Source organism: Mustela erminea, chromosome 20 (genome assembly GCF_009829155.1).
Source record: "Mustela erminea isolate mMusErm1 chromosome 20, mMusErm1.Pri, whole genome shotgun sequence".
NCBI classification, from domain to species: Eukaryota; Metazoa; Chordata; class Mammalia; order Carnivora; family Mustelidae; genus Mustela; species Mustela erminea.
The window spans coordinates 29,693,475-29,707,902 of record NC_045633.1 but is presented as its reverse complement, the minus strand read 5'-3'; the positions used below and the strand labels follow the sequence as shown (position 1 = coordinate 29,707,902).

The window sequence follows — 14,428 nt, the reverse complement described above, 5'->3', positions numbered from 1 at the left end:
TTTGATATCGTCGTGTTAGAATGAGGTTAAGGGGAATATGAGAGATTTCAAACCAGTTATCTCCAGCTGGAAGTCTGACGGGACAGTGAGATAAGTAAGACTGAGGCATTTGAAGAAACACAGCACAGGAACTCGGGACATGAAAAACAGATGTAGAATTTACCCGATTTTGGTCACTAAGCCAAAGTAACCATTTTGATTTAAAAAAACGTTAATGCCAAAGATGTATCCCACACTCAAATGAATGAAAGCCCTGCATACTATTCTGTTCTGGAAATTCTCACTCATTTCTTTGGGCTCATTTATATTTTTACATGCTGAGGAAAAATTTTAAATAGAGCGTATCCAGAGTCGAATCAAAAGTGGAAAAAAATCCTGAAGTTGTAACAGTCGGGAAAAGGGATTGACAAGCATGTAAACAATTTTACTTTTGTGCTTGAGTTCTCAATTTTTAACTAATTTGCCAAAGACCATCAACCTACCTCAAGAAGGGGATGTTCTCGGCAGTGGAATGATGCATTTTTGGCTTTGACATGAGGACCTAGAGCGCATGACAAGTTACAGAAGTTTGTTTTTCCTACTTGCTTATAAAATAGGGCTGTGACAGTGGCTTTAATTTGAGCTATTTTTACTTAATTGTAATTTTGACTTACAGTTCAGTAGAGTAGTTTATAATTGAATGGAATGTGATCTGAAAGCTGGTTTCTTGAATGTGCTTCATTGTTGAGACTAATACGAAGAATGACTAAAATACTTCCAACATTATTAGGTATTTTGGTTCAGCATCTGTACATTACAAAATATTGAAGTTAGCTTTTTCAATCTATAGGTTTCCACCGAAGTTCTTCCCAGCTCAGAAACAAAGCGTAGAAAAGCTCCGAAGATACGGAGCTCTGTCCGTTCATTCAGGTTGACAAATGGCATGATTAATTCTGTGGGACAATGCAGTTTAATTTTGTGTAATGAGTACTCAGGAATCCAGTTTCAAGCAAAAACCTATCTTCTATCTCTCCTGCTAATGTGAAGGGATGGTATTACTTTGCAAACACTTAAGACGACAGATGAAATTGGAATCACGAGGCTCATTTCCACCTGGCCTGTTACCTTATTCACTGGGAAGACTACTCATTTACGTGAGCTTTTAACTGGTTTCAAAAAGTCAACGTTTTCGGGTAAGGAGTAGATTTTGACATTGTTTTCCTAGGAGTTCTACAATGAAGGTAAATGGATTCACATCCTCGAGTTATTTTTGAGTGATAAAATATATTTCAAGAACATAAAACACCTGCATCCCTACCCCCTCACTTTAACACATCTTGACCCTTCTTGTGCGGTGGCTTTGTAATATGTCAACTGGCTTGGGGTTGTGGGTCCCCAGTCTTTTTTTTTTTTTTTTTTAGATTTTATTTATTTGACAGAGAGAGACACAGCAAGAGAGGGAACACAAGCAGGGGGCGTGGGAGAGAGAGAAGCAGGCTTCCCGCTGAGCAGGGAGCCTGATGTGGGACTTGATCCCAGGACCCTGGGATCATGACCTGAGCTGAAGGCAGATGCTTAATAACTGAGTCACCCAGGCACCCCTAAATGCCCCCAGTCTTAGATGGGTCTGAGATTTGGGGGGTGGGAGTAAGAGTAAAGTAATAGCCATTGTATTTATGCTCCGGAACTCAGCACAGTGTGGTCATGTATCTGTTGGATCCCCGCCTTGGTGTGGGGTCCTCCTGCAGCCCCCAGCTCCAAGTGTGTCTTTCCTGCTCTGACAAAGTTCACCAGCTTTTCCTGAAGGAGCCCCCGTCATCAGGGCCGGAGGCTGGGAGAGACTCACGTACGTCCCAGTCTGTCCTCAGTCTCCCCCCTTCTTCCTGTCTCGCTTCCCTTCCTGATGCAGACCAAATTCTGCATGGAGGAAGGCAGCAGCCTCACAGAGACTGCTTAAGTCTCTCACTAGCACCTAATACCTGTCGAAGACACAGATACATTCGGGTATCTCCTGCTTTTCAAAAGTTCAAGTTATGTCACTTCACTTTTACAAAAAAAAAAACCTACATTAGTGGGGCGCCTGGGTGGCTCAGTGGGCTACAGCCTCTGCCTTCTGCTCAGGTCATGATCCCAGGATCCTGGGATCGAGCCCTGCATTGGGCTCTCTGCTCGGCAGGGAGCCTGCTTCCTTCTCTCTCTCTGCCTGCCTCTCTGCCTACTTGTGATCTCTGTCAAATAAATATATAAAATATTAAAACAAACAACAACAAACCCCTACATTAGTACCTATGCACCAAACGAAACGAAACAGTCGATTTCACTTTCACAGAAAGGAGGCGGTGACAGAGACAGGATGGATCTTGTTTATAACTGAAAGTTTGTACCCTTTTACCAGCCTCTCCCTATTTCCCCCACCCCTTAACCCCTGGCAACCACCATTTGACTCTGTTTCTATGAGGGCTGGTTTTGTTTTCTAAGATTCCATATATAAGTGATACCACGAACTATTTGTCTGGTTTATTTCACTTAGCGTGATGCCTGGCCAGTTCCTCCAATGTTGTCCTGAAAGGCAGGATTTCCTTTTTTCTCATGGTTGAATAATATTCTATCCTACAGGGCACCTGGGTGGCTCAGTGGGTTAAGCCTCTGCCTTTGGTTCGGGTCGTGGTCTCAGGGTCCTGGGATCAAGCCCTGCATTGGGCTCTCTGCTCAGCATGGAGGCTACTTCCCCTCTCTCTCTCTGCCTGTGTCTCTGCCTACTTGTGATCTCTCTCTCTCTCTCTGTCAAATAAATTTTAAAAAAAAAATCTAAAAAAAAAAAAACTCTATCCTACACATATAAACACATTTTGTTTATTCATTCCTCCAACCATAGACACTCAGGTTGTTTCCATACCTTGTCTATTGAGAATAATGCTACAGTGAAGATGGAGGGCAGATAGAATTTCTAGATAACGATTTCGTTTCCCTTGGACACGTTGCCAGAAGTGGGATTGCTGGGTCATATGGAAGTTCTATTTTTAATTTTTCTGAGTACCCTGCACACTGTTTTCCATAGTAGTGGCTGCACCAATTTACATTTCCACCATCAGTGCACGAGGGTTCCCTCTTCTCCATGTTCTGGCCAGCACTTTGCTTTCATCTTTTCGGAAAACTGACCTTACAGGTATAAGGTGATACCTCATTGTGGTTTTGATTTGCATTTCCCTGATGATGATTGATGTCTAGTGTCTTTTTATCTACCCATTGACCTTTTTCTTTGGACAAATGTCTGTTAAGGTCCTTTGCCCATTTTTAAATCAGGTTACTTGGGTTTCTTTCTATTGAGTTGCATGAGTTCCTCGATTTTTTTTTTTTTAATCACATGTGTGGTTTGCAAATATTTTCTCCCATTCCATAGGTCGACTTTCCATTTCATTGATGGCCTTTGCAGCACAGAAGCTTTTTAGTTTGATTTAGTCTCAATCGCTTATTTTTGCTTTTGTTGCCTTTGCTTTTGGTGTCAAATCGAAAAAAAAAATCATCGCTGAGGTCAATGTCAAGGAGCTGACCCAGGTTTTCTTCTAGGAGTTTTACTGTTACAGTCTTTATGTTTGAGTAAAGTTGTAATTTGTATTCAAGGATTTGATTTATATTGGGTTGATTTTTGTGTATGGGGTAAAATAGAGATCTCGTTTTATTATTTTGCATGGGCTATCCTGTTTCCCCAATACCATTTATTGAAGAGACCATCCTTTCCATGTCGTATATTCCTGGCTCCTTTGTCGTAAGTTAATTAGCAACATATACAGGGTTTATGTCTGGGCTCTCAATTCTGTTCCATTTGATCTATGTGTCTGTTTTATGTCAGTACTATAGTGTTTTGATTATTACTGCCTGGTAACATCATTTGAAACAAACTTTGAAATACTTTTAAATTCTATAATAGGTCTATTCAGATTGTCTATTTCTTTATTAGTCAGTGTTGGTAAGTTCTATGTTTCTAGCAATGTCTCCATTTCTCCTATGTTATCTTATTGGTTGGTGTGTGATTATTCACAACAGTTTCTTCTGACACTTACTACTTCTGTAGTATCAGTTGTCATGTCTCGCCTCTGATTTTGCATCTTCTTTTTCCTTAGTCTAGCTAAAGGTTTGTCGATCTTGTTTACCTTCTCAAAACCCACCTTCTCGTTTCTTTGAACTTTCCTGTTGTCCTTTTAGTCTCTATTCCCTTTAATTCCCATCTGATCTTTGTTTTCCCATCCCTTTTCCTACCAAATTTTGGGCTTTGTTTGCTCTTCTTCTTCTTCTTTTTTTTTTTTTTTAAAGATTTTATTTATTTATTTGACAGGCAGAGATCCCAAGTAGGCAGAAAGGCAGGCAGAGAGAGAGAGAGAGAGAGAAAGAAACAGCCCAGCGCAGGGCTCGATCCCAGGACCCTGAGATCATGACCTGAGCTGAAAGCAGACGCCTAACCCACTGAGCCACCCAGGCGCCCCTGCTCTTCTTTCGTTAATTTCTTGAGGTATAAACTTAGGTTGTTTGAGATCTTAATCTTTTAAAAAATTATTTATTTATTTATTTGAGAGCACATGAGTGAGTACATGAATGGGGAGAGGGATAAGGGGAGAGGGAAAACCAGACTCCTTGCTGGATGCAGGGCTTGATCCCAGGACCCTGAGATCATGGCCTGAGCTGAAGGCAGATGCTTAATCAACTGAGCCAGCCAGGCACCCCCCACTTTTTTTTTTTCTTAATATAGGTATTTATCAGGGGTACCTGGGTTCCTCAGTGAGTTAAGCCTCTGCCTTCGGCTCAGGTCATGATCTCAGAGTCCTGGGATCGAGCCCCGCATGGGGTTCTCTGCTCAGCAGGAAGCTTGCTTCCTCCCTCTGTCTGCCTCTCTGCCTGCTTGTGATCTCTCTGTCAAATAAATAAGATCATATATATATATATATAGGCATTTATCTCTATACTTTTCTCTCTTGGAACTACTTTGGTTGCACCCAGTAGTGTTTGCTATGTTGTTTTCATTTTCATTTGTCTCAAAATATTTTTTTATTTCCTTTTTTTAAAGACTGGTTTATTTTAGACAGAGACACAGAAAGCACAAGTGCATGCACACATATGAGTGGGAAGTGGGGGAAAGAGGCAGAGGGAGAGGGAGAGAGGATCCTCAAGCAGACTCCCTGCTGAACACAGAGCCCAGCACGGGGACTGTTCTCACCTTGAGATCACGACCTGAGCTGAAATCGAGTCATACACTCTACCAACTGAACCACCCAGGTGGCCCTTGTTTCCATTTTCATTTCTCCTTTGACCTATAAATCACTTGGGAGAATTTTGTTTAATCTCCACATATTAATGAATTTTCCAGTTTTCCCCTGGTCACGGATATGTAGTTTCCTATCATTTGTGGTCAGAAAAAATGCTTGATAGGATTTCAATCTTATTAAATTTTGGTTAAGACTTGTTTTGTGTTCTAACGTGATCATGGACAATTTTTTGTGTGGGCTTGAGAAGAAGGGGAATTCTGCTGCTATTGGATGGCATGTTCTGTGAATGTTTGTGGGGGCCATTTGGTCTAACTTGGGATTTAAGCCCAATGTTTTCCTTCTTGACATTCCGGTGGGAGGAGGGCTCTCCCTGTGCTGAGCCCAGGTGCATAGCCACTGGAGGGAGCTCCTGTCCTATTTAAAACCTGCTTTTTGCTACGACGGGGTAGGGCTCTGGAACGCCTCCTAGCTATCAGAACCAGGTAATTTGGGGGCCCATATCGTTGGGTGGTGATTGTAAATGTTGGCACACTACATGTGTGGACAAGCTTCTTCCAGGGAGATACTGGGGACTTGGTTTTATTCTTCAAGTGAACAGAGGGGGAAATTGTGTGTAGTGCCAACCAGCTATTTTGGGCTCCAGGAAGGACAGCAGCCAGCCCCTAAATATGTGCTAAATTAGAAGCCAGACCCTCAGGCAGCAGCTTGTAAAGTATACAAATTCCTTCCAGGGAAAGACTGACCGGCATCTTGCCTGCTCCCTCTGTACTGAGCTTTGAGGGGATCACCATGGTGAGGGTTCACATAGCCATTAAGAACTCCTTCTTTGCTATGTGGTCTTGTGGTTCTAGTAAATGCAAGTCCCACTGGCATTCAGAGTTAGGTGTTTTGAAGATAGGGCCGTGGGTTGGAGCCTTAAAAGTTGGGGTAGCTAGATGTACAATCCAAACCCACAGAGAGGCTAGGAGTCCAGGGTTCCCTCCTCATTGTGTGATGCTGTGCTCGGGTGGGGGTTGTGATGAGACCATGTATCAGCCTTTCCTGCCCATTTTGATTGGGGTATTTCTTCATTCAACTGATGTGTAGGAGTCATTCAGCTTGTCTCTGGATCTCTCTCAGAAGGAACTGCGCTATGCGTAGCTGTACGTTGTATTTGCGGGAGGAGGGAAGTTCTAGAGCCTCCTCTATCACCACCCCCAGCTTCACAAGGAAGCAACTACACATCCTCTCTGCTCTGAAGTCTCCAAAAATATCTAAGTGTCTATCATCACCACTCCTCCCACACTGCATCCGTGCACCCTCAGACTGTGAGAGATGGGGGTGCATTAATGTCTGAGCTTTCTTGCCTCCTTGGCTTTTGAAACTTAAAAAGCACTTTGATTTCTGGGGTTTTGTTTCATTTTAGTTTTGTATCATCTCTTTCCTGTGGCAATTAATTAAATTGATTAATGCATGCCAAGGAGGCAAAGTATACAAGGAAGTAGAAGTGTGCCGGGGAGAAAGCTTTACTAATGCTGTGAAGGGCTCTTGCCCCACATTTGAGTAGTACTTTGTACTTTACCAAGTGTTTTCATTTGGATCATCTGGTGTAATTCTGCAATAACCCTGCGAGGCAGGTACTAACCTTATTTTGCCAAGGAGGAGATGGGAATTGAAGAAGGTAAGTGATTAGTCAAAGTTCATTCAGCTGGTAAATGGCAAAACCAGAACTAAAAATTCAGGAGTTCCAACCTCAACCCTGGGCTCTTCTACTTTTTGAGAAGTATTTACTCAGAGACAAAGGAGAGACTTCTTTAACCTGGAGTTTTCAAACTATATCCTTGGAGTCACTAGGTCCCAGGCAGGAGACCAGGGACAAGGGAGATGGGAATGATAGGTAGCCTCTGGAAAAAGCCAAAAGGTACTCTTAGACCCCAGTAAATCAAAGATGGTAGCTCTGCAGCTATTTTATGTATTAGAACTGCCCACAGACTTTTCGGGAATAAAAGGAAGAAGAGAGGAGAGGGGATTCTGCCATCTTAAAAAATATTTTTAAATAATTGCGTTAATACCAAAACACTTTATCTAGTGGAGAATTTCATGCACCAGAGCAAGTTATTTGGGAAAGTACTTCAAGAGCAAGTAATGATAACCATTTGTTGAATAATGATGAAGTGCTGGGCATTATATGTACAATTCATAACCCCATTTAATTCTTTTTTTTTAAAGATTTTATTTATTTATTTGACAGAGAGAGATCACAAGTAGGCAGAGAGGCAGGCAGAGAGAGAGGAGGAAGCAGGCTCCCTGCTGAGCAGAGAGCCCGATGCGGGACTCGATCCCAGGACCCTGAGATCATGACCTGAGCCGAAGGCAGCGGCTTAACCCACTGAGCCACCCAGGCGCCCCAACCCCCATTTAATTCTTAAAGCCCTATTCCTACTAGGTAAGCATTTACTATTAGACATTTTACAAATCCGAATTAGAGGCGGTTGAAGGTAGGTAACTGGTCCAAGGTTTCACACTTGCTGAGTGATAGGTCTAGGATAAGTACCCAGATCCATCTCACGTCCAAATTCCAATGTATCTCCTCCCTAAACATGAAGGTCTATTCCGCCAGCCTGAATAAGAGGTCCGGTTTCTAAGTCTGATCTGTGACAAATGAGGCAAACTAAACCAAGGTCGTTTGGAGTTCAGCCAAGCGCTGGGCTGCAAGGGTTTGAACTCCCAATACGAGAAGCCAGAAGTCCCGAGCTGTTCCAGCCCTGTCCTAATCCACAGAGCTCAAAAGCAAGTGACTCCACAAAACTACTAAGAAAGGGCGATGTCCTGCTCGCCAAGGTCCGGGACTGGGCCCCCCGCGGGGAATGCCGCACTCTGGTCCCGCTTGGACCACACACGCCTCCCCCAGCCCAGCGCTTTCACATCTGCGCTCCGTCTTCCTCCCCGCCGGAGCCACTGGAGTTGGGGTAAGGCGCAAACCCCATCGGCTGCGTTTGATCCAGCTGTCAGCTGAGGTCTCTCCAACAGGGATCAAGAAAACCCACACACGCCAAGAGGGACCCTGTACATGATGGAAGGGGGCAAATCGCCCAGCTGACCTTCCTTTGCGTCTCCACTCTCCCTTCCAAAAAAAAAAAGAGAGAGAGAGAGAGAGAAACCATGCCCGTTCTATTTTTCTTTAAATACGCAGCCCTCGCTGCAGCCAGGATATAATATCTGGCACCAAACAAACGAAAAAGTTTCACTTTCACCTTCACTCTCAAATAAGAAACACCTGCCAGAGAAACAAACGAGAAGGAACCCTCGCAGGTCCTCGCCAGAAGGGGGACGCCGGGTGGCGGGTTCTTATTCCGGGCCGGCGGCGAGTACTTCCGGGGCGACCGCGAGCGAGGCGGAAGTGCGGTCTCCTCAGGGCGGCTGTCTCTGGGCGGGCCGAGGGAGGCTCCCGAGGCGGGGGCCGGGCCGGGATGGCGGCAGCGGCAGCCGGCGCTGGGGCCGGGACGGCCCAGGAGAAGCAGTTTCCGCCGGCGCTGCTGAGTTTCTTCATCTACAACCCTCGCTTCGGGCCGCGCGAGGGCGAGGTACGCGGCACGGGGCCGCGCGCCGGTGGCAGCCGGCGGTCGGAGGAGGACCCGAGGGCGGGGGCGGCCGGGCCGACCCGCGGCGGGCCCGGGGAGCCTTGGGGGCGCGGCCCGGGGTGGGCTGGAGGGGACCCCGCGCAGCACCTGTCACTCCCTTCCTCGGGCGGCATGGGCGGAGGTTTTGTGTCAGGTGTGCGCCCGGGCCAGGGAATAAGTGGGGGCCAGACAGCGCCGCAGGGTCTCTCTCTCGAGTCCTGGATCAAAGCCTGTGTCTTGAACGAGGGCTCAGCAGGCTGATTCTCTCTCCGCACGGGTTGTCCTTTTGCGCCGATCCTGGGCGACTAAGATTGAGCTTATGTTTTTGTTCCTGGAAGTCCCCGACCAGAAACGTGCATCGAGAGTGGGGGACTGTAACCCTAAAATAACGCAAGCTTGGGGGTCCCTAGGAAAGTTTGTTCCCCCCCCCCCCGAACTGATAAATAAATTCCAGGGATGGGTTTTTGTTTGTTTCATAGGTGGGGACGGTGACTTCCTCAAAGGATGTCCGGTTCTGTTGGCAGCAAATCACGGTCCTTTTAAAGGCTGTCAGTCCAAATGCGCGTGAACCTGCTGAGTTTTACTCGCCCGGAGGCGTACGTGTACGCACGTGCGCACACGCTTATTTCTTACAAACGCTCGTGTTTTGCAAAATTAGCACGAGGAAAGAAACCGTAAAATCGAGTTTTCTCAGAATAATTGTCTTGTGTGCCTCCAGATGACATGTGACTTGCGGAATATCACAATTGCCTTCCTGGCTGGTGACCCTTGTTTACATATCAAGAAGATAATTCTTGATTTTCTGAGAAGGGTTTTTGTTTTGGTTTGCCGCTAGCATGTGCAACGTCAGAGGTTGACATTAAACAGCATTTTCCACAGCCGAGATGGGAAGGGGGAGGGGAAAAAAAAAAGCTTATATTAATGTGATTCTGTGTCTTCATATTTCAGGAGGAAAATAAAATTTTGTTCTACCATCCAAATGAAGTAGAAAAGAATGAGAAAATTAGAAATGTTGGATTATGTGAAGCAATTGTACAGTTTACAAGGTAACATCTTTAAAGGCGCTTTTGCAGAGTTCAGTGAATTCTTAAAACTCATTCGACTTGGAGAAACATCCCCAACATACTCTTTTTTAACCTTTTCAGGACATTTAGCCCATCAAAACCTGCAAAGTCTTTACATACGCAGAAGAATAGGCAGTTCTTCAATGAACCAGAAGAGAATTTCTGGATGGTCATGGTATTTACATACACAGTACATCTTTTTGAACTTGTGTAGTGAAGTTATGGGTGATCTCTACTGTTAGGACTTTAGGAAAGTCCTCTAGTTGTTGCAAAGTAGAATTACAATAAAGGTGGTTGCAATTTTAAAATCTAATTCCTATTTAGTGTATTCTTGGGCTCTTGGTGTTGTGGCATGTTTAAATTTTTTCATTTAAGGGAAAATTAAGAACTTATATAATTGGGTCATTGTGTAATTTCATTCTATCAAAATTGTGTAGGTTGTTCGGAATCCTATAATTGAAAAGCAAACTAAAGATGGAAAACCAATTGTTGAATACCAAGAGGAGGAGTTGTTGGTAATGTGTCACTTTTCTTTTCATATTTCTAGAAAAATGTATTACTGAATATGTTGAGTGATGTGGCCACATTTAAGCTATGTCACTTCGCAGGATAGATTCTCAGGATAAGCATAGTGATAGATTCTCAGGATAAGCATAGTGAAGTTTCATGTCTATTTACACTATTTACACAATTGTATAAAAATGTGTATCTTGTGTCACTAATGCCTTCTAATCATTGTTAAAAGCTCTCCCAAAACTGGTTCATAACTGCGTTTAAATACATTTGATCGTCAACACATAATTGTCATAGGTCTATGTTTACAAGCATTATATTGTGTTGCCAAGAGTTACTATATATTTGCTATGCCATGGACTTTTTTCCCCTTAAATTGAGATCTTTGTTTTTGTGTTTGCAGGACAAGGTTTATAGTTCAGTGCTACAACAGTGCTACAGCATGTACAAGGTAAGCATGACATTCTTTCTGAATTGAGTCTAGCCAGTTACCCCCTGTTTAAACTCTCAACTCTTGGGGCGCCTGGGTGTCTCAGTGGGTTAGGGCCTCTGCTTTTGGCTCGGGTCATGGTCCTGGGGTCCTGGGATCAAGCCTCGCATCGGCTCTCTGCTCGGCAGGGAGCCTGCTTCCTCTTCTCTCTCTGCCTCCCTCTCTGCCTACTTGTGATCTCTGTCTGTCAAATAAATTTCTTAAAAAATCTAAAATCTTAAGTCTTTTGATGACTGTATGGTGACTATGTATCTGTTTTAGGGGAGGAAATAATGGGGACTTTGAAACAGCACTGAGGTTTATGTATATACTTTTTCACTGAGTATTGAATTTTTCCTCTCTTACTAGCCTTGTACTAGGAATGTATCCCCATGGGTAAACAAGAGAGTCCATGTCCTTGAGGAGAAGGCATACTGCAGATATTGTATGGTTTAAGAAGTCTGGCGATAATTTTTTATGTAAAGTGAAACTTGGGTGTGAGTTGAGATTAAAAAAATAATAATAATGCAGGGCACCTGGGTGGCTCAGTCCCTTAAGTGTCTGACTCTTGATCTCAGGGTCATGAGTTCAAGGCCAGTGCTGGTCTCTAGGCTGATCAGGAAGCCTACTTAGAAAAACAATGCCCCAAAGGATTAAGTGATTACACAGAAATATCAATTAACAAAGTATTGATTTTTGTGTGATTCATTTTATAATTCAGGCTTTCTCATGTAAATATTTTCTACATTTTAAAGGAATAGAGGGAATTAAATAAACTGAATTAGTTAATCTAAAAGGAAAAGAGGAATTTGTTAATGCCGGCAAATTGAAGGGTGTAAAAATTGACTTTTAAAAATCTTTTACATCATTAGCTTTTTAATGGTACATTTCTGAGAGCCATGGAAGATGGAGGTGTCAAGCTCCTGAAAGAAAGATTAGAGAAATTCTTCCATCGGGTAAGTGTTTTGAATTTTATTTATAATCTCAGTAGTCTTCAAACAGATTTTTTAAAATATACACAGAAGTTTGTTTCTTATTTACAAAAAAATTTAGGACTTGAAAGTGACAAAGAAACTGAGATACACTGTGGCGATACCAGAACAGGGAGAAAATTCTTTCCATTCTTTTATCTTTCTGTAACATTTTATGTTGGATCAAAGCATCCTGCCATTTTTGTGCACCCCTACATCATCTTGGAAACACCTTTCAGCTTCATCCTCACTCTACCTGTGTCTGTCTGTGTGGGCTTACTCAAAAGCGAACTTAGTGCATGCTGATTGGTTAATTAGCTCAATTTAAACTCTTTACCTAAGCCCTACATTCTTAGGCATTGATGATTATTCATTAAACAGTATTGTTTAATCTGTATTGATGCAAGGTAAAATTTTTTGCCAGGATAGATTTTATCACCTTAGTGGTTACTAGTGAGATTTTTCCCAAATGATAAATGAATGTGCTAATATAGTTGTCACTCTGTTATACTGTAAGTTAAATTTTATATGGCTTATCTCTGGTAGCATTCAGGCTAGCTTTTAGAGAAGTAATTCTGGTTTTTTCCCTCAACTAGCTTTGATCTGTTTTTGAATTATTTCATTTTTATGAATTACTTTTGTTTCCTGTTTGTTCCCGCACTTTAATGACCATAATTCTTTACTCTCATGCTGTCTCCTAATATCTGTTCTCTTCTTCATTGCTCTCCTACCTGTCAACAACAACGGTCCTTTCCGTTTTATTTTAGTAGAACATGTCACTTTCTGCCCATGATATCACTGTATAGATCCCTGATGGGATTAATACAGTTTGAGGAGCACTCATGTAAGGAATTAAATAACTCCAAGAGATAAGACAATCCTGAATAATTATTAATGACTTGTGTTTGAACCTCAGATTTTGAAATTGGTACCTTTTTCACATCAAGTTCGCTGTGGCCCACCTGCTTACTGGTCCTATCAGTGTGCTAGTATGTAATCGTACCATAAATTGACTAATGATTCTCAGCTGTCAGACTGCTATGTTCAGTGTACTTTTAGTAAGATCAATGCCTTATTTTTTTCCTACAGTACTTGCAAACGTTGCATTTGCAGTCATGTGATCTCCTTGACATTTTTGGTGGAATCAGCTTCTTCCCATTGGATAAAATGACTTATTTGAAAATCCAGTCTTTTATTAATAGGATGGAGGAAAGCCTGAGTATAGTCAAATACACTGCCTTTCTCTATAACGATCAGCTAATCTGGTAAGTACACCCTAAGGCTTAGCATATTAAAGAAGAAACTCTTTTAGCCTAATAAAAACAGCAATGACCGGATTGATAGGAGGTTGTCAAACTGGAATAAATAGCAAGGGGGCAGGGCAGGGAGTATCTTTGTAGATAACTGTCAAAATAAAGCAGTGATTATTTAAACCAAAAGTAGGGTAATTTGGGTTAAAATAATAAAGCAGGGGAGTTTAAAACTGGTTCCCCGAAAGGTGGAGAAAATGTTCCTGTTGAGTTAAGTTTAGGAATCCTATTTTTATTTCGGTGTTCTTCCAAAAACCTCTTTAAAGAAACAGTATAGTAAATGTAGAAAGCATACTTTTCATACTTTGTTTTAAAATTGGGTCTTTAAAAATACCCAGAGAAGTTAAATGTGCTATAAAACCAGGAACTTACCCACCGGCTACCAAAGGTACATCCCATAGTAAGAACAAAAACATAATTTCTCTGAAAGTGTTGATACTCAAGAAGAGAGACTAAAATTCCTCTCAGGGACCTAAGGTGACTCTGGAAAAGCCGTATGAACGTGCAGTTGCCCGTGACCGTATGGAGGCTGTGGCTGTGAAGGAGGCCTGGCGCCGGCTGACGATCTGAGATGGACTGCTGGGGTTCGGGAGCTCTTCCGGGGGCTCACCCGTCTTCGGTTTTCATGCTTATGTGGACTGTATCCCACTATCTTTCCTTTAGGTTGTGACCATATTTGAGCCTGAAAACTTGAGTTCAGCTAACAGAAAGGGCAGTCATGGTTTCTGTCCCATTCTGACCCATTCTGTCCCTGCTGAGATCTTGGAGCATCATTTTAGGAAGAGAAGGAGGCTAATCAAAAGAAATTTGAATCTGTTCATTAAACACACTGATGAGTTTTCATCTAGAACTTGTTTTCTCCTGTGAAAACAACACGAAGTTCAGATAGAAAGGCGTCTCCTTTTTTGTTTAACACATTGTTTAGCAGGACACTTAACTGCTGTATTAGCTGGCCCTGTTCTGGTTGCTTTTTATGATATTAACACCGTGGTAGTAAAATGAAATTCTTAAGGCTGCCTTGAGAGGTTGAAGGGGAGTTACCGGGGGTTGGAGGGTGTCACATCTGAGGAGGGAGCGGCCCTCTAGAGGCAGAAATTCCAGGGAGGTGCTGAGAAGGCTGCACCCAGCAAGGAGACCGAGGGATGGACTAGAATTCCATAGCAGCCCATGGCCTCGGCGCCCCGTCTGAGGAAAGTAGCTCAGTTTCCAGGTTGCCTGACACAGCATAACCCCTGATGTAGGCGTGAACTCTGGGGGTGAGAAGG

At 43.0% G+C, this 14,428-nt stretch overlaps 1 protein-coding gene across 1 annotated transcript in view; it reads left to right on the top strand.

Moving 5' to 3' along the window:
* Positions 1-8,581: 8,581 nt before the first annotated feature.
* CCZ1 (CCZ1 homolog, vacuolar protein trafficking and biogenesis associated) overlaps positions 8,582-14,428 on the top strand; it is a 31,445-nt gene continuing 25,598 nt past the window's right edge. The window contains exons 1-7 of the mRNA XM_032327461.1: positions 8,582-8,800; positions 9,785-9,882; positions 9,982-10,075; positions 10,338-10,415; positions 10,817-10,864; positions 11,755-11,838; positions 12,943-13,118. Coding sequence (XP_032183352.1) covers positions 8,687-8,800; positions 9,785-9,882; positions 9,982-10,075; positions 10,338-10,415; positions 10,817-10,864; positions 11,755-11,838; positions 12,943-13,118 — 692 coding nt within the window. The 5' untranslated portion in view covers positions 8,582-8,686. The remainder of the gene's footprint in view (positions 8,801-9,784; positions 9,883-9,981; positions 10,076-10,337; positions 10,416-10,816; positions 10,865-11,754; positions 11,839-12,942; positions 13,119-14,428) is intronic.